The following is a 24,525-nucleotide window of genomic DNA, read 5'->3' on the forward strand; positions in this document are numbered from 1 at the left end:
GGGCCTGGCGCACCGCGTGGGCCCCGAGGTGCGGGGTCCACGCCCGGGCAGCTGCGGTTCCCAGGGCGCGGGACCCCCGGCGCAGGGCGGCCTAGCCGGCCTTCCCCCAGCCGCATCCTTTAGGGGGCACTTTTCTCTCTCTCTCTCTCTCTCTCTCTCTCTCTCTCTCTCTCTCTCTCTCTCTCTCTCTCTCTCTCTCTCTCTCTCTCTCTTTTTAAAGAATTCAATCGGCTTAAAAGGCTCGTCAGGATGTGCTCCTGCTAGAGGCCTTGTTCTCACGAATTCAGACTTTGGAGGTAACTAGCCTCCCCCACCCCCACCCCCCTTTACCCCCAGTGTCTTATTTGTGCACCCAGGCTTGTCAAATCAATCGTTTGGAAACATCCTTTTTCTCGGCACCAAAACCTTTGACAGCCCCCTGCCGGAAGCCTTCACAATCAAATTCAGACCTAAGGATGCACTCAGGCTCTTTACAAGTCCTTCCTTCCTTCGCTGGGGAATTGAACCCAGGGTTATTCTACCTCTGAGCTACGCCCCCAGTCATATTTTTTTTAAGAAATTGAAGCCGGGCGTGGTTGCTCACGCTTGCAATCCCAGCATTGGGGAGACGAAGAACGGAGGATCGCGGTTCGCAAACAGCTTCAGCTACTTATTTAGGCCCGCTGCAACTTAGTGAGACCCTGTTTCAAAATAATAAAAAATAGGGCAGGGGGTGTAGCTCGGAGGTCGAATGTCCTTGGGTTCCATCCCCAGACCAGCAAAAAATAAAATAAAAATAAATAAAAAGACTAAAAAATAGGGCTGGGGATGTAACTTTGAGGTACAATGCTCCTGGGTTCCATTCCTGGTCAGAGAGAGAGAGAGAGAGAGAAGGGGGGAGGGAGGGAGGGAGGGAGGAGGAGGAGGAGGAGGAGGAGGAGGAGGAGGAGGAGGAAGAAGAAGAAGAAGAAGAAGAAGAAGAAGAAGAAGAAGAAGAAGAAGAAGAAGGGAGGAGAGAGAGAGAGACTCCCCTGTTTCTGAGCCTGGTCTGGAACCTCCTGCAATCCTCCTGCCTCCACCTCCCAAGTACTGGGATTACAGGCGTGCACCACCACGCCTGGCTAACATTGTTTTTTGAGTGACTTATACACTTCACCAAACTGGTCAAACTGCCTTATGAGTTTTCCCTTTTGTGCTTTTATTTAGGTTTAAAAAAAAAAAACTAGTATTCCTTTCCTACTGAACTCTTAATGACAAAGGCTTGCGCATTCTTCATGGCCCAGTCTAAATGCCATGTTCTTTATGAATATACCATGCCAATCACCCCACTTCTTGCAGCTTTCCTTCTACCTCCCAATCCTGGTAAGCATTATCGCAAGTCTTGTGTTCGCTTGCTCTTTTCTCCTCCTCCTCCTCCCCCTCCCCCTCCCCCTCCTCCCCCTCCTCTCCCTCCTCCTCCCCCTCCCCTTCCTTCTCTACTCAGGGGCATTCCACCCCTGAGCTACACCCCAGCCCTATTTTATGCTTTTGGCTGAAACAGGACTTCACATAGTTGCTGAGTCTCCCTAAGTTGCTGAGGCTGACCTCAAACGTGCGATTCTCTTGTCTCAGTCTCTCAAGTGCTAGGATTACAGGTGTGTGCCGCCACACCTAGCTCTGTGCCCATTTTTAAAGTCTTAACGATATTTCTCCCTTCTCCTCAAGAATGACCCCTGTTTAAGTAGGTAGACCCCTTAACATTTGCTTTGGATCCTTTCCCAGTGAACTTAGCTCACTTTGATTTCCTGTTCTTATTAATTTTACTGTTTATATCACACATAAAACATTTTCTTTCTTTTTTTGTGGTACTGGAGATTGAACCCAGAGGCAGTCTACTTTCAAGCTATACCCCCAGCCTGATTTTATTTCTTATTTGGAAACAGGGTCTTGCTAAGTTGATGAAAGTCTCACTCCTTGCTGAGGCTGTTTTCGAACCTGCAATCCTCCTGTCTCGGCCTCCCAAGTACTGAGTTAGAGGCATATGGCACCACATCCTGCTTAGGATTTTTGGATATACTTAGGCAATCATACATGTCTAGTAAACTTTGTTGACTGACTGGCTGAAATATTTTGTTTTGTAATCATTTAAAAGTAGTTAATTTCAGTCTTTTAATTCCATCTCTATTGTCAGTTGGATGATTAAATAAATAGGGATAATGCTTGGAACAGATTTCTATAACTTAGTCTTTTGATCTTAGGTATTTTTTGAACTAATGGAGCCAGAAGGTCACGTAGAGTCAGAGAGTTCGGAAAAATCAGAAGCCTTCTCACAGCTGGAAGGAGAAGAAGAAGAGGAAGAGGAGGAGGAGGAGGAAGAGGAGGAAGAATTCCAAGAACTAGAGGCGACAGGCATCGACAACCCGCTCTTGCCCTCTGCGGTCACGGGGGATGTAGAAGGTTTGCAGCAGATCTTTGAGGACCCTGAGAACCCCCATCACGAGCAGGCCATGGAGCTGCTCCTGGAGGAAGATGTTGTCGGGAGAAATCTGTTGTACGCAGCCTGCATGGCGGGGCAGAGTGACGTGATCAGGGCACTGGCGAAGTACGGTGTGAATCTGAACGAGAAAACCACCAGAGGTACCGTGATGTAATTTGTCTTTCAGTGTTACTTACGACTATCTGCAGATGCTAGGGCAATCTCTCAGGCTGGATAGATTTGGTGTGACTTCATACCTGACAGATATCTTCAGGCATGGGTATGAGCGTCTGCCTGGTGTATGCCTGTAGATATATCAATGCTGATGTTGTTAACCATAGTGTGTGTGTGTGTGTGTGGCACTAGGGATGGAACCCAGGAGCATTCTACCTCTCAGCTATACTCCCAGCCCTATTTTATTTTTATTTTGAAACAGGATCTCACTAAGTTGCAGAGTACCTCACTAAGTTGCTGAGGCTGGCTTTGAACCTCTGATCCTCCTGTCTCAGCCTCCCAAGTACTGAAATTACAGGCATGCACCATCACACCCAGCTTATCATAATATTTAAGAACATGGACTTTACTATTTATTATCTGTGACTTGACAAGTTGTTACCTAGTCTGTGTGTGTGTGTGTGTGTGTGTGTGTGTGTGTGTGTGTGTCTTTCTGGGAATTGAAGCCAAGGGCATTTAACCTCTTAGCTACAATCCAATACTATTTTACTTTTTATTTGGAAACAAAGTCTCACTAACAACTGGGTGTGATGGTGCACACTTGTAATCCAGTAGTTGGGAAGCTGAGACAGGAGGATCACAGTTCACGGACAACCGTGTTTCAAATAAAATAATTAACAAAAAATGGGGCTGGGAGTGTAGATTGGAGATAGAATGCCCCTGAGTTCAATCCCTAGTACCGCAAAAACAAAACAAAACAAAACAAAACAAAACAAGACAGTGCTTTACACCTAGTAAGTTGGTGCATAGTAAATGCTCAATAATATTGCTATTATCACTTTCCTTTGAAAATGTATTTGTTTTTAGCAGTCATTATCTAATTAGCTCTTTTAATTAAATGATTTTTTTAAGCAAATATACTACAGGGTCATGGTAGAAAATAAAGTCAATCATCTCCAGCAAATAAGGAATATACACCCTCTTCACTCTCACACAGAACTTTTTAAAAATGTGTGTGTGTGCTATTGTGAATTAAGCCCAGAGGCATTTGACCTCCGAGCTACACCCCCAAGCCTATTTTATTTTTTATTTGAAACAGGGTCTCACTAGGTTGCCGAGAGTCTCACTACTTGCTGAGGCTGTCCTGGATCCTGTGATCCTCCCATCTCAGCCTCCCAAGTACTGATATTACAAGCATGCACCATCATGCCTGGCTTCACATGGAACATTAAAGAATGGATCATAGCCGGGTGTGGTGGCGCACGCTTGTAATTCCCGTGCTTGGGAGGCTGAGACAGGAGGATTGCGCAGGTTCAAAGCAGCCTCAGCTACTTAGTGAGGCTCTCAGTAATTTAGCAAGACCCTGTTTCCAAATAAAATATAAAATAGGCCTGGGAGTGTAGCCCAGAGGTAGAAGGCCCCTGGGTTCCATCCCCAGTACCACCCCTCCCCCCAAAAAGGATCATATGTTGACCTATCAGGAGTGTCTCAACTAATATCAAATAATCTGTAGCATATAGTCGTTGGTCTCTGACCACAAATAAAATAAACTTAAAAATAGTAACAAAAGAGCCGGGCGCGGTGGCATAGGCTTGTAATCCCCGCCCTTGGGAGGCGGAGACAGGAGGATCTAGCAGGTTCAAAGCCAGCCTTGCTGGCTTAAGAGACCCTGTTTCCAAATAAAAAATATAAAATAGAGCCGGGCGTGGTGGCGCACGCTTGTAATCCCCGTGCTTGGGAGGCGGAGACAGGAGGATCGCGCAGGTTCGAAGCCAGCCGTGCTGGCGTAAGAGACCCTGTTTCAAAAATATAAAATAGGTCTGGGAGTGTAGCCCGGAGGAAGGAGGGCTTCCAGGAACCCCAGCAGCCCCCTGCCCAAAAAAAAAGTAACAAAAGGATAACTGAAAATCTTCTATAATATTGGAAACAAAACCACTCTAAGTCATGTTGGTCACAGAAGGCATAATGGAAATTAAGAAATGTTTAAGTAGTGATAGGATCACTATGTGTTAAAATTCAGTTTAATGCATATATTAGAATATAAGAAACATTTAAAATAAGTAATCAAAACATATAACTCAAGAAGTTAGAAAAATCAAAGGAATTAGAAGAAAAGAATTGGTAGAGTAAAACAATCACATTGAAAATAAAGGACTACACACGCATGCACACAGACACACACACACACACACACACACACACACACACACAATTTATTGGTCTAGTTGGGTTTATCCCATGAAGGAAGTGATGGTTATAACATTAGAAAAAATATTGATATAATATCTCTAGATTAAAATATCAAATAAGCCCAATTTAAGATGATGATCTTTGATTAAAGCTTAAAAAATCAGTGTGAAATTTATTTATTTATTTATTTATTTATTTATTTATTTATTTATTTTTGCGGTACTGGGAATGGAACCCAGGGGTATTCTACCTTTGAGCTACACCCCCGGTCCTATTTTTTAGTCTTTATATATATATTTTATTTTATTTTTTATTTTTGGTGGTACTGGGGTTCCTGGAAGCCCTTCTACCTCCGGGCTACACTCCCAGACCTATTTTTACATTTTTTTTCATTTTTGGAAACAGGGTCTCCTAAGCCAGCGCGCGCAGCTGGCTTCGAACCTGCGCGATCCTCCTGTCTCCGCCTCCCAAGCGCGGGGATTACAAGCGTGCGCCACCACGCCCGGCTAGTCTTTATATTTTTGAAACAGAGTCTCACTGAGTTGCAAAGGACCTCGCTAAGTAGCTGAGGCTGTCTGCGAACTGCCATCCTCTGGTCTCCGCCTCCTGGATGCCTCATCACCACCACACCCAGCAAGTGTGAACAAATTTAAAGACACAGCCCTATGCTTCGCCTTTACAATTACACCTTGGTGGTGATCACCCCAGTGAGTCTAAGAAATTCCTGCCTAATTTGGTAGTTTTTTTTAAACTTATTTATTTATTTATTTTTTTGGTGGTACTGGGGTTCCTGGAAGCCCTTCTACCTCCGGGCTACACTCTCAGACCTACTTTTACATTTTTATTTGGAAACAGGGTCTCCTAAGCCAGCGCGCACGGCTGGCTTGGAACCTGCGTGATCCTCCTGTCTCTGCCTCCCAAGCTCGGGATTATAAGCGTGCGCCACCACGCCCGGCATAATTTGGTAGGTTATAATCTCAGCTTTAATTCAAATGATTTATTTCCAAAGCAAACCATACATGGTTGTAGTGATTTGTAAGACTGTGTTAACAACAGGCTCGGGTAATTAGAGTTGGACGAGAAATCCTCAGAGCTATAGGCCCAGTTGTTCCAGGGTCGATGCCTGCCAGGGAAGCAGTGACCTTCCTGAGACGAGGCTGAGCTGGAGCTTTAGAGAGCCTGCAGGGAGATCTTGTGCCCGTCATTTATCCGCTGTGCTCCTTTGGCAAGTTTCTTAGCTTCTCTGGACTTCAGTTTCTTTCTCTGTAAGATGGAGATGATAATAATTCAGAGACCACGGAGTGTTTATTAAATTAAGTGAGTTTACGTAAAGCACTCAGCACCTGGCTCCTAGTAATTTTTTGATACTCGTGGTTATGGTCTTCCACTGCGAAACATAGCTTAGAAGCATACAGACGTGCCTTGACTTACGAGGCAGTCACGACAGACCTATCATAAATACTGTTACGTGGAAATGCACTTCCTGTAGCCGACCTACTCACAGCAGCACCGCACACACACACTGGGGAGTGCCCCGTGTGTCCGCGCATCTGCGTGGCTGATTGGGGCGGTGCTCACCATCACCCGCGAGAGGACTGGACTACATATTGCTAGCTTGGGAAAAGATCAAAAATCAAAATTCCAGGTAAGGTTTCTACTGAATGCCCTGGCTTTCATAGGATCATAAGATTGAGAAAGCGTGTCAAGCCATCCCAGCTGGGGACTGACCCTCTTCATTGTACTTTAGGGTACACACTCCTGCACTGTGCTGCAGCCTGGGGGCGTCTGGAGACTTTGAAAGCGCTGGTGGAACTGGATGTGGACATAGAAGCTTTGAATTTTCGGGGAGAAAAGGCTCGAGACGTTGCTGCTCGGTATTCCCAGGCTGAGTGTGTGGAGTTTCTGGAATGGGCAGGTGAGGAAGCTCGCGTGGCGTCAAGAAGCCGATGTGATGGAAAGACCATTAATGTTGTCACCCTCCATGTGGATGTTTCATTCGCAGATACAGCCACAGTAACTATCGCCAATAATACACAAAATCTGCTGCCCCCTCAATTTTGCTATTGGTCTAAAACATTGTACTTAATAGGAACTGTATATATTTAGAGCTGGTTGATTTAACAATTTAACCAATAATTTTCTATAGGACTATATGATATAAGTTTTCAAGGCTCTTTTTTTGAGAGACCAAAGCAAAGTAGATAATTCCTTAAATATTTTTAAAGTAGCACATTTCAGCAAAGCATTATTCTCCGGGTAGAAAAAGTGTAATAACAGTTTAAAAATATTTAAGTAGATCTATGGTGTTAGTAATCAGAATAGTAATTATCCTTATGACATGGGAGGACTTCTGGAATGTAATTTTTTTCTTAATTTGGTTGAAGGTTACATGGGCACGTTCATTCATGAAAATTTGCTGAGCTATATACACTTAAAATTTTTGTACTTTTCTATAATACTGTAATTTAAAACAAAGTTAAAAAAAACTATGTGCTGCCTTGAGCTTTGCTAATATCTTGTTTACATGAGTCCAGAGGCCTATAGAATATAATCTAGAGAGAATTCTGAAAGGCGTACCTGTGTCACCTAGTATGTGTGCAAACATCAGTTAAAAGAAGTAGTACTTAGAAGCAAATGGAAATAGCATTCCCTTTGCATGGTTATCTGTCATTCATATTTTTAGCAAGCATTATCAAACGCCCATTACGCAAGATGTCAGTGTTGCTGTAGAGACCGTTTTTTGTTCCTACCTCTGGATATGTTAGGAGGGGATGATAATTTCTGCTGTTATATAATAATTTCAGAAAGGCTATAATTAAGGGTAACAGTTGGCCTGTCAGGGGTGGTCCAGGTGTGAAGTCAGCATGTTAGGGTTGAGCTGGGACTTAAATGGTTAGGACTCGAATACACCCAGGAAGGGAAGGGTCATGAGCAAAGTGTCAGAGCCGGGATGAAAGTGGCCTGCTGGGGGAGAGGGCGAGATGGAACAGTAAGTCAGCCTCCACAGGTCGGCTGGAGTACAGGTGGAATAATGTGAGGGTCTCGTACATGGCCTCCTGCTTGGGCTTCAAGACTGACGCCTTCACTTGAAACCTTTATGCCCTCCAACAAAGTACATTCTCTGTACCCCTGTTTCCTTTTCTGAAGAAGGGGAGCAATAATAATGTCTTTCTCAAGAGGATTGTTATGAAAATTAGGAGATGTCAGGCACTGAGCACAGTGCCTGCCATGGGGCCAACACTTGACGATACCCTTACTGCCAGGCCAGAGCGTTTTCATTTTGTCCTGGGAACCATTTTAGTTAAATATAGATTTTTTAAAAGTTGAATGGAAATTTAGACTTGGGGAATTTTCAGAAAAAATTTTGGCTAGAAACATTACGAAGGCTCCCAAAGAACATTTTTTTTTTTTATCTTTAGATAAGTCCTCTCAATAGATTTCTCTTGTAATTCCCCTATTTGACTGAGCTACATTTGCATATTTATGCTTAGTATCCTCTGGTTCCTCCTCCTCCTCCACTCGCCTTCCTCTTTAATTTTCCATGCATAAAACTTTCATAGGGAGGAGTGGTGGGACACCTGCTTCAGGTACTTGGTCATCATCGATGTCGTAGCCAGCAGCTTGCAGAGTATTTGGTCAATGTCATAGATGGATGAACTTTCCAGCTCATTACCAAATTTATCTAAGGAGGCTTGTTTTTCCAGCTGCAAGAGAAAAAACAAATGATATAGATTGTATCTTAGTTAAAATTAAATTTATTTTCATTTTCTTTTCTTCCCTCCTTTTCTCCTTTCCTCCTACCACCCTTCCCTGTATAAGGAATTGAACCCAAGGGCATTCTACCACTGAGATATACCTCCATCTCTTTTTAAAAAATTGAAACAGAGTCTTGCTAAGTTACCACATGCTGAGGGGGTGTGGTGGTGCCTGCCTGTAATTCCAGAACTTGGGAGACTGAGGCAGGAGGATTTCAGGTTCAAGGACAACTTCAGCAATTTAGCAAAACCCTGTTTCTAAACAAATAAATTAATTTTGAAATTGAAATTAAGGCTGGGGTGTAGCTCAGAGGGAGAATACCTCTAGGTTCAATCTCCAGTACCAAAGGAAAAAAGTTACTACATGTTGGCTTTGAACCCTGCAGTCGACCTGTCTCAGCCTCCCCAGTACTGGGATGATAGGCATATGTCACTATGCCCAGCAAATTAAATTTGTTTTCTTTCTTTTTTTTTTTTTTTATGTGGTACTGGAGGTGGAACCCAGGGGCTTTTTGATCCTGAGCTACACTACCAGACCTATTTTATATTTTATTTGGAAACAGGGTCTCACTAAGTTGCTGGGAGCCTCACTAAGTAGCGGAGGCTGGCTTCGAACCTGAGCAATCCTCCTGTCTCAGCCTCCCAAGTACTGGAATTACAAGTGTGCACTACCACACCCAGCTAAATTTGTTTTCTGAATGTATAAACTTACACTGTATTCAAATCCACACAATTATTTATATAAAAGAAAGCTTACCATAGAGAAAAGGTATATGTGCAGAAGAAATACTCATTTACTTACATGCTATATCAAATTAGAGTGATCATTTTCACCATCAGCAAACATTTAATCAGTGCTTTCTAATTTTTAGGGCGCTCTACTGGGAGTAAGTACTCAAATATTGAATTTGAATATTGAACATTTGAATATTTGGATTTACTCAACAAGCTCAGTGTACAATACCATAAACTCAGAGTCATTAAAATATTTATAAATAAGACATTTATAAATATCCAAATTATTCTGAAGGTCAGGGAAAGTTTTTGGGGGGCTGCGGAAAGGGATTTAGCTAATGGCTTTTTAAGATTGTCTTAAACTATTGTGCCATCTATTGGCAAAATAGAAAATTAGTTTAAGAGCTCTATTTCCCAGAAAGTTATCCTAACATTAGAAACCAGTGTGCAGTCCATTTAAAAAGTGCACGCCAGCCGGGCGTGGTGGGCACGCTTGTAATCCCAGCACTTGGGAGGCCAAGACAGGAGGATCACACAGGTTCGAAGGCAGCCTCAGCTACTTAGTGAGGCTCTCAGCAACTTAGTGAGGCTCTCAGCAACTTAGTGAGACCCTGGTTCCAAATAAAGTATAAAAAATAGGTCTGGGAGTATATCCTGGAGGTAGAAAGGCCCCTGGGTTCTATCCCCAGTACCACAAAATAAATAAATAAATAAATAAAAAGTGCATGCCAGTCAGGTATGGTGGCACATGCTTGTAATCCCAATACTTAGGAAGATCTCAGGTTTGAAGCCAGGCTCAGCAAATTAATGAGGCCCTCAGCAACTTAGTGAGTCAGTCCTTCCTTCCTTCCTTCCTTCCTTCCTTTCTTTTTTGTAAGAAGGATTGAACTTAGGGGAATTTTACCTCTAAGATATATCCTTAGCTCTATTTATTTTATTATTTGGAAGCAAGGTGTTTAGTATGGCTGACAGTCATACTAAATTGCTCCCAAGTACTGGCATTACAAGTATCCATCACCACGCCCAACACGAGACCCTATTTCAAATAAAAAAAAAAACTGGAGGTGTAGCTCAGAGTTAGAAACCTTCCTCCCTGGTTCAATTCCCAGTACAAAATAAAATAAAATAAAATAAAAAAAAGGACATGTCAGCTTTTTACTTAGCTTTCTTAGATGAATCCAGAAATTATCTAACAGACCTCTTGTTTTATGAGGCAGCTGAGAGAGAACAAATGACTTACCTAGAAATACAGACAGACTTCATTTTCCATACATTATACATATTGTTGCTCAATACTTTTTTGGTGTGTTTTGTTACTTGAAATATAAGGATTGTACTGTATGTTTTAAGGGCCTTCTAATTCAATACACATTTGCTGACTCCCTAGTGCAAGATATTCTTCTAGATACTGGTGATGAGTGGGGATAGTGGAGGGATGCAAATAGGAACAGCTATTCTTCAAGACACTGGTTTTGATGTTAGGAAATTAAAGATGGTGGAATAGAGGAAGACAGTGCATTTCTGTTGTTCTGAGACTTGGAAGTCATCCAGCAGGAAGACTTCTCATCAAGAGAAGAAAAGCAGTCAGAACTCAACAGAAGGAAGAGAGTTGAAATGTGATGGAACTGGATGTAGCACAGAGAGCAGAGAATGAAAAGCGCTCCATGCATCTCCTTGAGTGGAGAGTAGAGGCAGGCACCATCTTGGTGAGCCTCTGCGAGGCTGGCAGCTGCCGGACTCTTAGAGACCAACTCCAGCAAAGAAGCAAGAGGATCTCTTTGAGCCAGTGATTGTAGAGAACCACCTCCAAAGCAATGACATTCTTCTCTCCACTTTCAAATACCTCAGGATTGTACCTCTCAGATCGCCTGGCCAAATCTTCCAGCAAATTCCTGTGGCTTCAGCTGAACTTGAACCAAGAAATGACAGAACTCTCCTGGAGGGACTCCAGTGGCTATACCCCACCTTGTCAAGAGTACTGTGAATCTCAAGACCAACCAGCCAAACCACGTGGCAACTTACACACCCACAAATCATACAAATCACCTTCCTGTAGAGGTAGGGTGGGGGATACAGTTGGACATGACAGAAATGTGAATTAACATAGTCCCTAGGAACACTCAAGTGGGAGAGACATAGGGTTGGCAGTTCACTGTGCCCTTGCAGAGTTTCCAGCAATCACCACAGGACTGCCAGAAGTGGTCTGTGTGGGATGAAGTAACAGTCAGTTGTATTATAGACTCAAAAAAACTATAAACTCATGCCTGCAGTGTTTGGGTGCCACAAGCATCAAGGCCAGAAGCCAACAAGATCTTATGTGATTTCAGCTGCCCAGAGCAGTAGTGTCCCTGAGGCTAAAAAACGGAGCTACCTAAGCTCCAGGCTCAGAACAGTACAATCTCTCACCGCCAGAAGTTGGACCCTGGAATCAGGAAGGCCAGAAGCCTGCAGGGGTTCATGTGATTGCAATTACAGGCTGGGAACTCAACACTTGATCCGCAGGCAGAGTTTGTGCCTGGAAAAACCATGTATGCCAGTTATTGACAGTGCTCCACATGATCACAACCAGCAGATCAGTGGTGGTGTCCCTGGGACATCAACGCTCAGGCAGCCTGGCCACAAGCTTGGAACATAGTAATCTTGGCCCTACAGAGTTATGCACAGTGGCTATAGAGGCCAGAGGACAGTGCTGTGCACAGGTTTGCAACAAGCAGAGAAGTGATACTGTCTATAGGGCATTAAATCCCAACCAGCAGGTTGCAGGCTATGGAATATCAGCGCCATAATCTCTGTCTCTGCTGAGTTTGGGCCTAAAGAGCAAAGTGGCTTGCAGCCAATCAGAGACCTATGTTTGCCTGCATGGACAGACTAAAAAATATACCTTTTAAAAAAGGTTCTGGGGTACAAACTCAAAAGTCTGATTATATAAGACATATGTTGAGGCAAATATATATCCCAAGCATAGGCCTTATTATAAAAGGACAACAAATAGACATAGGAATCTCACACACAGAATAAGAAGATGCTAAGACAATACAAATGCAAACCCGAGAATTCTGAAATTGTGAGAATGAAGACTAATGAGGAAACAAACTCCCACAACTCAGGAACAAGGGAAATCACCAATACTGAGCTGCAGAAACTGCCAGAAGGAGAATTCAGAATTTTTATTTTAATGTGATTAATATGATCAAAGACTTCAGAAATGAAGTCAGAGAAAGTGTACAGGAAATGAAAGAACTTATGAATAAATAAATTGAGGCCTTAAGTAAGAACCAAAAAGAGGCTTTGAATGAAATGAAGAAGACAATAAATAAAGACTAATAGAAACCACCTCTGGCAGGCTGTACCACATGGAAAATAGCATCTCATTCTTGGAAGATAGCTTCTTCAAAACTGACCACACAGAAGACCATACATCAACACATCCACAATATCCAAGAAATATGGGATAATATGAAACAACCTAATTTATGGATAATAGCCATTAGGAATCTCATCAGAGAATTTCTCAAATATAGAAAAAAATTGGACATCTACATAAGGAGACATTCAGAACACCAACAAGACAAGATCAAAGAACACCACATCAGCCAGGCGTGGTGGCACATGCTTGTAATTCCAGCACTTGGCAGGCTGAAACAGGAGGATCACACACATTTGAAGCCAGCCTCAGCTACTTAGTGAGGTTCTCAGCAACTTAGTGAGACCCTGTTTCCAAATAAATTATAAAATAGAGCTAGGGGTGTAGGCCAGAGGTAGAAAGCCTCTGGGTTCCACCTCCAGTACCACACACAAAAAAATGCCACATAATAATTAAAATGACTAACATAGAGGCCAAGGAGAGAATCTTAAATGCATTGAGAACCAAAGAATGGATGACATTTGGGGTAAAACACTAAGAATCACTTCAGACTTCTTAACCCAAGTCATAAAGTTCATGAGGTACTAGTGTGATATACTTGAAACCCTGAAAAAAAAAACCTTCCAATCAAGACTGCTATATCCAACAAACGTATAATTAAAAATCGATGAAGAAACATAAACCTTCAAAGAAAAGCAGAAACTAAAGTAATTCAGGATTACTAAGCCTGCACTAGAGAAATAGTTACAGAAATAAAACACAAAGAAAAAAAAATACCAGAACCAAAGAAGATGCAATTCCACCAGATGGGCAACTAAGCAAAAGAGAAAGAACACTGTATCAAACAGAAAATATAACTCAAAATGACAAGACAAAAATCATCTCTCTATAATAATACTACTGAATGTCAAAGGTCTAAACTCCCCAATTAAAAGGCATAGACTTGTAATGGGGATTAAAGAATATAATCCAACTCTTGCAAGAAACTCACCTTACAGGCAAAGATATCTATAGGCTAAAGATGAAAGGATGGAAAAAGACATACCTTACAATGGAAACTGAAAACAAGCAGGGATAGCAATGCTTATATTCAACCAAGCAGACTTCAAGCTAAAACGCATCAGAAGAGACAGAGCCGGTCACATATTACTAATAAATGAAACAATCCAACAAGAATATATAATGATAGTAAACATTTATGCCCCAAATATTGATGCACCCACTTTTATAAAACAAATTCGCAGGAAATTAGGTCTCAAATAGACACAAATACAATAACATTGGGAGAATTCAACACATGGCTCATTCTACTAGATTGATCTTTCAGGCAAAAGGTAAGTAAAGACTCTTCAGACCCAAAGAACTATAAACCAAATGGACCTAATAGATATATACAAACATTCCAACCAACAACAGTGAATACACATCCTTCTCAGCTGCTCATAGAACCTGCTCCAAAATAGCCTATATACTGGGCCACAGAGCAAGTACCAGCAAATTAAAAAAATGTAATTTAATTTCTTGCATCCTTTCAGATCAAAATGAAATGAAAGTAGAAATCAACAACAGAAAGAACAAGAGAAATAAAGAAATTACATAAATATATAGAGATTGAATGATATACTTTTGAATGATCAAAGAAAAATAAGGGGAGAAATAAATTCTTAGAATTAAACCAAAGTAGAGACACAAAATATCAAAATCTATAGAACACTTTGAAAGAATTTTTTTTTCAGAACTGGGGATGGAACCAGGGGCATTGTACCTCCAAGCTACACCTCCAGCCTTATTATTATTATTATTTAAATTATTATTATTTATTTTTATTATGTGCAGTACTGGGAATTGAACCCAAGGGCATTCTACCTCTGAGCTACACCTCCAGTCCCATTTTATATTTTGAAACAGGGTCTCACTACATTGCAGAGGGCCTCTCAAAGTAGCTGAGACTGGCTGTGAACCTGTGATCCTCCTGTCTCAGCCTCCCAAGTATTGGGATTATAAGCATGTGCCACCACACCTGGCTTCCAGCCAAATTTTTTATTCTTTATTTTGAAACAGGGTCTCACTAAATTTCTGAGAGCCTCATCAAGTAGTCAAGGCTGGCCAAAAATCTGTGATCCTCCTGTCTCAGCCTTCCAAGTACTGGGATTATAAGCAGCTTTGAGGACATTTTAAGAGGAAAATTTATAGCACTGAGTGCCCGCATAAAAAAACCAAAAGTCATGAAATAAACAGCCTAATGACATACTTCAAGGACCTCAGAAAAAAGGAACAGACAAATCCCAAAGCCAGTAGAAAGTAGGAGCTAATTAAAATCAGAGCAGAAAGCCGGGCGTGGTGGCGCACGCTTGTAATCCCAGCATTCAGGAGGCTGAGACCAGAGGATTATGGTTTGCGGACAGCCTCAGCTGCTTAGTGAGGCCCTCTGCAATTCAGAGAGACCCGGTTTCAAAATAAAGAATAAAAAATAGGGCAGGGGTGTAGCTCGGAGGTCGAATGCCCCTGGGTTCCATCCCCAGACTGGAAAAAAAAAAAAAATCCGAGCAGAAATCAATAAAATAAAAAAAAACAACAACACAAATAAAAACAATACAAAAGAACAATAAAAAAATCTGGTTCTTTCAAAAGATTAACACCCTTGATAATAGGGTTAGCCAACCTAACCGAAAGAGAGAATCAACCCAAATTATTAAAATAAGAAATGAATAAGGAGATATCACCACAGAAAGTGGGGAAATCCAGAGGATGATCAGAAACTATTTAAAAAATGTATACTTTAATAAACTGGAAAACATAGAAGAAATTGGCATATTTATTGACACATACAGCTGACCTAAAATGAACCAAGAGGATATAGAAAATCTAAACTGACCAATAGCAAGCAGAGAGATGAAAGAGCAATACAAAGCCTTTCATCAAAGAACATCCCAGGTTCAGATGGATTCCCAGCCGAATTCTACAAAACTTTTACAGAAGAACAAAATCCAGTACTTCACAAGTTATTCCATGAAATCAAAAAAGAAAGAATCCTTCTAAACTCCTTCTGAGGCCAGTGTTACCTTAATACTAAAACCAAATAACAATCTCTCAAGAAAAGAAAATTACAGACCAATATATTTGAAGAAAAGAGATGCAAAAATTCTAAACAAAACACTAATGATATGCATTCAAAGACACATCACAAAAAATCAAGTTGATTGATTTCATTCCAGGGATGCAAGGCTGGTTCAACATACGCAAATCAATACGTGTCACATAAATAGAACTAAGGACAAAAATCATGTAATTATCTCAATAGAGGCTGAAAAAGCATTTTACAAAACCTAACACCCATTCATGTTAAAAACACTGCAGCCGGGCGTGGTGGCGCACGCTTGTAATCCCTGCACTTGGGAGGCTGAGACAGGAGGATAGCGCAGGTTCAAAGCCAGCCTCAGCTACTTAGTGAGGCTCTCAGCAACTTAGTGAGGCCCTGTTTCCAAATAAAATATAGAGTGGGTCTGGGAGTATAGCCTGGAGGTAGAAAGCCTCTGGGTTCCACCCCCAGTGCCACCAAAAAAAAAAAAAAAAAAAAGTTTCCGCTCATTGCTGGACCTGGTGGTATATGCCTGTAATCGCAGTACTTGGGAGGCCGAGACAGAGGATCAGAGGTTCAAGGACAGTCTTAGCAGGTAGTGAGACTCTCATCAACCTGGTGAGACCTTGTTTCCAAATAAATAAAATTGGGCTGGAACTGTAAAGCTAAGGTAGAATGCCTCTGGGTTCCATCCCCAGTACCCCATAACCTCCACACACAAAGTTTCTGCTCATCAAAAGAAACTGTCACGAGTTAAAGAGAAAGCCTACAGAATGGGAGAAGATTTTTGTTGGCTATCCCTCTGATAGAGGTCTAATATCTAGAATATACAAAGAACTTAAAGGATTTTATACTAAAAAATCAATAAATGGAAAATTAACTAAATAGACACTTCACAAAAAAAGAAATACAAATGGTCAATAAATACATGAAAAATGTCCAATATCATTAGCAATCAAGAAGGTAGATGCAAGTCAAAATTACACTGAGATCTAACCCCAATCAGAATGGCAATCATCAACAAGTCAAACAACAATAGATGCTGGCAAGGATGTAGGAAAATAGGAACTCTTCCACATTGTTGGTGGGATTACAAATTAGTCCAGCCACTATGGAGATCAGTGTGGAGATTCCTCAGAAAATTGGAAATGATCCAGCTATACCTCTTAGGTATCTTTCCAAAGGGGCTGAAATCAGAATACTATAGTGATATATGCACATCCATGTTTATAGCAGCACAATTTCCAGTAGCCAAATTTTGAAACCAACCTAGGTGTCCATCAACAGATGGATTACAAGTGATGGGGTGTACACACAGTGCAATTCTACTCAGCAATAAAGAACAGCAAATTATGTATTTTGCAGGAAAATGGATGGACCTAGAGAGTATTATGTTAAGTGAGGTAAGCCAGTCACAGAAAGTGAAGGACCACGTGTTCTATCTCATATGCGGAAGCTGGGGAGTAATAGGGATACAGGAAGGACTCCAGATAATGGAGGAAAAACCCCAGCAGAGCCAGGGAGGAGGTCCAGGGGAAGGAGAGGGGGCAGAGGGAGAATCAACGAAGGAATACTTCCATTGACAAAAATGTACACATGTGCGAACACCAGTGTCAACCTCAATACCCTGTTTGGGGAGGGGAAGTGGGGAGGGAGCTGGGAGAAGACCACCAAGTGCTGTGTGCATGTATGCTACAATCACTATAAACTGCATCATGACAGGAAACTATAAAGTACCGATAAAAGTATAAAAAAGAAAAAAAACTCCAAAAAGTTTTTAATTCTTGGAGAATCTATAACTGTTACTACTTGCATCATAAGTTCACCTTTTTTTTATGTCTCTTCCATTTCGTCCACAGGTAATGCACAGATAAAACAAACAGGATTAAAAAGAGAGTTTGTACTAAAATATAAGTGAGGTGTAGACAGCTGTGAAATACATCCATGTTAGCGAAACTGCAGAACAGCTTGTCCAGAGGGTAGGGTAGGCAGTGAGATGGGGAGGGCTTGACTTTCAGGTAGTGTACTTCTTCTGGAAAGATCTCCCATCCCACCTTGGTCCAGATCGTTCCATCACAGATGCAGAGGCTCTCCCCGAAGAAGCAGAACAGAAGAGGAATCGGGGACAGTCCTTGATTAGACATCTTTCTTTCTGAATTGGGAAGAAAATCTCTAGTTAAAAAATGATCAGAGAAAAGCAGAAAATACCCTGGGTACCGGTTAATATGGTGCCCATTCTAGGCATTGCAGATAATCTTGCCACCCAGCAAAATAGACTGAACCAAATGCACAGTGATGCTCATTGTAGTGTCACCAGTCACAGTGATATGGGGATGAGTTCAGTGACGTCATAAAGACAGACACTGAGCGGGGTCACCTAACCAACCCCCTTAGCTTTCTTAGAGGTGCCTGTGGCCTTTTGCTGGAACAGCCTGAGCTGCTTCAGTTTTCTTTAAAACAAAGAATTTGCTAATACTTTGCTAACTAATAATGCAACAAGAAACCTTGGATCATGTTAATAAAATCTCATGGAAGCCATTTGCCCGAGTTCTCTTGGTGGGGGCGTGATGCCGTCAGCTCCAGGATGAGGCATGAGGAAGGGGCAGAGTGCATGGGAGGAGAGATGGTGACGGGGCACGGAGCCCTGGGCCCGGCAGAAAGATGGAAGGTAGACGCTGCTTGTAAGGCGCCAACAACCTCTAGGTAAAAGAAAAAAAAAACCAGGATAATAAAACTTACAAGATGGAGGAAAATGAAAGCTAAATAAAATGATAGCCATGGCGCAGGTAAAAGAACAACGAATTCTGCTTGGGGACGAGGAGGCTTCACAGAGCCTATTTGCATGGGCTCTGTGAAGAATAAGTAGAGTTCTGGTAGGTGGCAATGTGGGGAGGGCATCTCAAAATGACCAAGGAAGTCGGTAGAACATTCACATAACACCTGCTGACTGAGCGTCCTTTACACGCTCACTGCTGTGCTAGGAGCTGAGAACACACACGACTCAGCACCGAACAGAATCCACCTTCATGGAGCTCACTGTTCAGGACAGGGAGACAAGTAACTCTGTCTAAATCTACATGGCTTTAGTGGGTGTGGTGGTGTGCATCTGTAATCCCAGTACTTGAGAGACTGAGACAGGAAGATTGCAGGTTCAAAGACAGCTCCAGCAAGTGGTGAGACTCAGCAACCAGCAAGTCCCCTGTTTCAAAATAAACATAAAATAGGGCTGGGGGGTAGCTTGGAGGTAGAGTGGCCTTGGGTTCAACCCTCAGTAGCCCCCCTACACACACATAAATGAATCTGTATAGCTTTGGAGTGCTATGAAGAATGAAGGGTGTTGGCAGGTTGCTTGCGAGAGAAGGTGTGCGTGTGTGCTTGCATGTTATTGATGAGGAAACTGAGATGACCTGTGGTTTAGGTATGGTAGTGTTAAAAGAGTGCTTGAAGTAAGCTCCTTTCTCTACCAAACCATCCCAAATAAATGTATGTTCTCAGTAAAAACAGCCGGTGTCATATGCAAATGCAGTTCCATGCCAAATCCTGTACTCCCCTTCCCCAGCTAATTTATCTCCTGAATCACATCCTGTATTGAAGTTCCAGCTTCACCACTGACTTCAGTCACCAATTAGTGGAGTTAGAACCTAAACCTTGAGCTGGGTGTGGTGGCACATGCCTGTAATCCCTGTACATGGGAGGCAGAGACAGGAGGATGGTAGGTTCAAGGACAGCCTCAGCAAGTAGTGAGACTCTCATCACCCTCGAGAGACTCGGTTTCCAAATAAGAAATAAAGTTGGGCTGTGGTGTCTGGGTTCAATCTCTGATACCACAAAATAAATAAATAAATAAACAAACAAGTAAATAAATAAATAAAAATGTAAACCTTGGATTCTAGCTTAGAAAATTAATTCTGCTTGCAACATGAATGGTGGATTTGAAGCTGTAAATATCTGGAAATGAGAAGTAGCTCACTGGCCCGTCATCATTAATGTGAGTCCAGATATGGGCTTGAATTTGGTTCTGCAAGGCACCTTCATTATCGCTGCTTTACACATAAATGAATTAAGCTTGGAGAGGTTACTGGGTGGCTCAGGTGACACGACAGAGCACCAGAGTGATTTGCGTCAAGTCTCAAATGTGCAATCCTCCTGCCTCAGCCTCCTGAGCCGCTGGGATTACAGGTATGTCCCAGCGTGCCTGGCTTATTGGAAATATATTTTTGTTATTTCTTCCTACCGAGTAGACATTTTCATAGATACAGTCTCTTTGGGGGTCAGGTGTCATGTGTTATATTTCCTTTGTTATTAAAATTTAGCACAATTTAGGAGCATAGTGATTGCTCCAGAATGTTTGCTGGTTGAGTATTTCTGAAATCTGATTAAAATAAACCCACAAGAAATCTCCACACAATTTCTGTAAACTGGATATGTATTAGTCCTTCACAGATAGTTGAGCGTATGTGTTTTGTTTTTGTCTTATCACAGTGTGTTTTACTCTCCTATTATTTGTTGTGATATTGGGGATTGAACCTGGGGTTGGGGACTCGATCACTGAACTACTTCCCCCACCCTTCTTGTTTTAAGACAGACCCTCCCGATAGCTGGGCTTGCAGGTGTGAGCCACCGTGCCTGGCTCTTACTGTCCTTTTCTTTCAGATGCAAGACTGGCTCTGAAAAAATATGTTGTGAAGGTCTCTGTGACTGTTACTGACTCAGAAAAGGGACCTGGGAAGCTCCTTAAGGAAGACAAGGTATCATGTTGTGGTTATGGCCTGTGGTCAAAGCCTCTGGAGGATTCCGGTTTCCATCTTAGTCTGCATGGGAATGCTGTAGAGGCCACAGCAATCCTTGCTGCGTTCTCCCCTCTCCTCCCCGCCGCCCCTCATCTTCCCTACCTTCGCTGGTAAGGATACACTGATCAAAATGAAATAACCCACATCCCACTAATGTCAGGGCTGCACTGTTCAATGCAGTAGCCACAGCCGCAGTGGCAATTTAAATTAGAATTACTTAAAATAAAATTTAAAATTCAACGTCCGAGTCACACTATCCATGTTTCTGGTGCTCGATAGTTGAGTGTATGGAATCCGTAGTGCTTTGGATGATGTAGGTATAGCACACACCCACTGTCAGGGCACAGTGCCGGTGTGCACATAATGCACTTGGGGGTGAAGCTCAGTGGTAAAGCATTTGGCTTGCATGAGCAAGGCCTTGAATTCAGTCCCAGCCAAACACACACACACACACACACGCACGCGCGCGCGCGCGTGCACACACACACACACACACACACACTCACCTAGAGGTACTATGCTTTTACTTTTTCACTGTTCCAAATATTTTATTCTTTAAATTTTATTTTATCTTTACAGCATATAATATGGTAACTTTTAGTGTACTTTTTTTTTTTTTTTGGTGGTACTGGGGTTCCTGGAAGCCCTTCTACCTCCGGGCTACACTCCCAGACCTCTTTTTACATTTTGTATTTGGAAACAGGGTCTCCTAAGCCAGCACGCGCGGCTGGCTTCGAGCCTGCGTGATCCTCCTGTCTCTGCCTCCCAAGCGCAGGGATTACAAGCGTGCGCCACCACGCCCGGCTAGTGTACTCATTTTCCAAATTACGAATTATCAGATTCATAGAGAACGTTCAGTTTCCTCAAGATTTTCCAGTTAATGAGCATTGGAGTCAAGATTCATGGCCACTCCTGTCTGATGTCACCATCTGGCTTTTTGTCCAGACTGCTTTATGAGTTCCATTTTTCCATACGTAAGTGCAAAATAAATTCTCTTATTTCTGTTCCCAGAATACCCTCCTTAATGCGTGCCGTGCAAAAAATGAGTGGTTGGAAACCCACCCAGAAGCTTCCATCAGTGAGATTTTTGAGCAAAAACAACAATTTGAAGATATCGTGGCTCCCATCCTGGCAAAAATGACCGCACCACGTAAGTCTTGGGTAGAAGATGGTTTGAATGTCAGAAAAGGTGAGCGTTAGGGTTAGTGCTGTTATCTATGAGGTACTGTGATTGTAACAATCCTTATTAAGCAGCCATTAACTTTGTTGTAAGCACTAATCCATTTACAGCCCCTAATTATAGAAGTAACTAACGACAATAACTCAACCAGCCCAGGTGTCCTTCAACAGATAAGGGGATAAAGAAAATGTGGTCTGCACTCTCAATGGAGCTCTACCCAGCCGTGAGGAACTAGAGACACGATGCTACGTGAGCTCAGCCAGCCTCACAACGTCAAGGGTGGAGTGGGCGAGAGCCGGGGAGGGGGACAGGGCGCCGGCGAGGGCCACGGAAGGAAGTGGGCGAGGGCCACGGGAGGAAGTGGCGGCACCCGCCTCCCAGTGTCCTAGATGAGCCCGTGAAGGCTCAAGGGAAAATCTGCTGCCAAGTTGACTTGTGATTATTTTATCAGAACTACTGTTGTACCTTTGAGCTTTATTTTCTAGGCAGTGGGATCCCAGTGAGAGGATCTAGAGTAGGAGAGAAGGATTAATAGGGAGACTAATCTGTCTTCCCTTTCAAGATGGACTGGAGGAGAGGAGACTAGAGGAGGTGAGACCAGTGTCGTCTAGGAGTGAGATGAGGAAGCCTGGAGCCACTGATTAGACAGTCTGAGTCCTACGTGCTCCCCGCACCCTCTCCCCTCCCTCCTCGCCTCTCCCCAAGTGCCCTGTACTGCCCCTCCAAGCACCTTCTTGTCATAGGGTTAGAGCTTGATGGAGCCTTGAAATGCTCTTCCATTTTATAATGAAGAAGTGAAGCTGGGACATCAGCAAAGTATTCACAAGTACTCTGCTCAGTGCCCAAACTAGGAAAGAGGCTGATAATATGAGAAAGTGACTCCATGCCCGCCTCTCTCCCTTCCTTTTCTTTTCCTTCCTTCCTTCCTTCCTTCCTTCCTTCCTTCCTTCCTTCCTTCTTTCCTTCCTTCCTTCCTTCCTTCATTCTTTTCTTTCTCTCTTTCTCGCTCTTTCTAATTTTTATTTTTTAATTAAAAAAATTTTAAACTTGTTTTTGTGGTGCTGAGGATGGAACCCAGAGGCTTTCTACCTCCGGGCTACACTCCCAGACCCATTTCATACTTTATTTGGAAACAGGGTCTCACTAAGTTGCTGAGAGCCTCACTAAGTATCTGAGGCTGGCTTCGAACCTGTGCGATCTTCCTGTCTCAGCCTCCCAAGTTCTGGGATGACAAGCATGCACCACCACGCCCTGTCTTTCTTCCTTTCTTTCTTTCTTTCTTTCTTTCTTTCTTTCTTTCTTTCTTTCTTTCTTTCTTTCTTTCTTTTGTTTTTTCTTTCTTTCTCTCTTTCTTTCTTTCCCTTCCTTCTTTCTTTCTCTTTCTTTTCCTTCCTTCCTTCCTTCCTTCCTTCCTTCCTTCCTTCTTTCTTTCCTAATTTCTTTCTTTCTTGTACTGGGGGATGAAACCCAGGGACATTCTATCTCCGAGTTACTCCCTAGCTCTATTTTATTTTTATTTTGAAATAAAGTCTTACTAAGGTGATCAGAGTCTCACTACTTGCTGAGGCTGTCCTTGAACTTTCAATCCTCCTGTTTCAGCCTCCCAAGTATTGGGATTACAAGTGTGTATCACCATGCCTAGTGGCTTTATATATTGAGAGAGAGAGAGAGAGAGAGAGAGAGAGAGAGAGAGAGAGAGAGATATGAGAGAAAAGAAGAAGAAGAAGAAGAAGAAGAAGAAGAAGAAGAAGAAGAAAAAGAAGAAGAAGAAGAAGAAATGGAGGAAGAAAGGAGAGAGAGAAAAACAGAGAGAGAAAGAGGGAGAGAATATGTGAATTGTTACAGGGTTTAATTAATGGCTGTTCAGGCTGGGTCATACCGATTTATTCCATGCTCATTATGTAAAAAAAAAAAAGGCTTCATTTTGTTTCCTATCACAAGCTAATTCAATGTAATTTTAAAATCTGCTTCCTTTCAGGTCAAGTGAAAAGTGCCAAATCTGTAACCTAAGCCACAGTGAGAAGAGAAGTCAAGATTATACTTTCTACTGAACATGCATTTTGTAGAAGGGCACACTTTCTTCTAGAAATAGTAAAGATAAACCTATTTATGCCACTTGTAGTTAAGAAAACAGATATGGGGTTTGATAAAAACACTAAGCACAAAGCCCACTCACCCTGGCCTTGTTCGACCCTGTTTAACACCCCATGTCTAGACCGTGGTCTTGCCCCTCCCAGCACAGCCACATGAGTGTAGCAGGCTCCCTCAGGGTCTTGTGTGGGAGAAATCACTCTCAAGACACACTTAGAAAATCTCACCCATAAAATTCACCCATAAGGTAAGATAGGGTCTCTGGGTAAGACCCTATTTATCTTTCTCTTTTTAAAATTACTAAACACACATCTGTGTAGTTTTTATTTTTTGTGTGGTATTGGGATTGAGCCCAGGGGCATTCTACCTCTTAGGCACACCCCCAGCCCTATCTTATTTTTATTTTGAAACAGGGTCTTTCTAGATTGCTGAGTTTCACCACTTTCTCATGCTGTCTTCAAATCTGCAATCCTACTGTCTCAGCCTCCCAAGTACTAGGATTACAGGCAAGCGCCATCGTGCATGGTGTCTGTGTAGTTTTATACTTGGAAGGTTTCACCTCTTCTATACATCTGGCAGCATAAATATTCATGCAGTTTTTTCCTATGATACACTTCACAAGTTTGTAATTGTTGTAGTTTCCTATTGATGCTTTGGAAAAATCCCTTTTCTCTAGTTTATTTAATCAAGCTCCTGAACCTTCTATTATTTTGTGACTTGCTGGGAAAATTTT

General features: G+C 42.3%; 2 protein-coding genes across 2 annotated transcripts; one reads left to right on the top strand and one right to left on the bottom strand.

Annotated features, from left to right (window-relative positions):
* Positions 1-2,231: 2,231 nt before the first annotated feature.
* ANKRD45 (ankyrin repeat domain 45) lies at positions 2,232-23,711 on the top strand (the record flags this gene model as incomplete). The annotated part of the gene is made up of 5 exons (XM_080699544.1): positions 2,232-2,595; positions 6,546-6,713; positions 20,385-20,479; positions 21,533-21,671; positions 23,680-23,711. 5 exons carry the CDS (start codon positions 2,232-2,234, stop codon positions 23,709-23,711), a joined length of 798 nt encoding a protein of 265 aa, XP_080555670.1.
* TEX50 (testis expressed 50) lies at positions 8,353-17,875 on the bottom strand (the record flags this gene model as incomplete). Its single annotated transcript, XM_080699342.1, has 2 exons — positions 8,353-8,502; positions 17,558-17,875. The coding sequence occupies 2 exons, from the start codon at positions 17,873-17,875 to the stop codon at positions 8,353-8,355; spliced, it is 468 nt and encodes a 155-aa protein (XP_080555468.1).
* Positions 23,712-24,525: the final 814 nt, after the last annotated feature.

This window comes from Muscardinus avellanarius, assembly GCF_963383645.1.
Source record: "Muscardinus avellanarius genome assembly, chromosome: 7".
In the NCBI taxonomy this organism is placed as follows: domain Eukaryota; kingdom Metazoa; phylum Chordata; class Mammalia; order Rodentia; family Gliridae; genus Muscardinus; species Muscardinus avellanarius.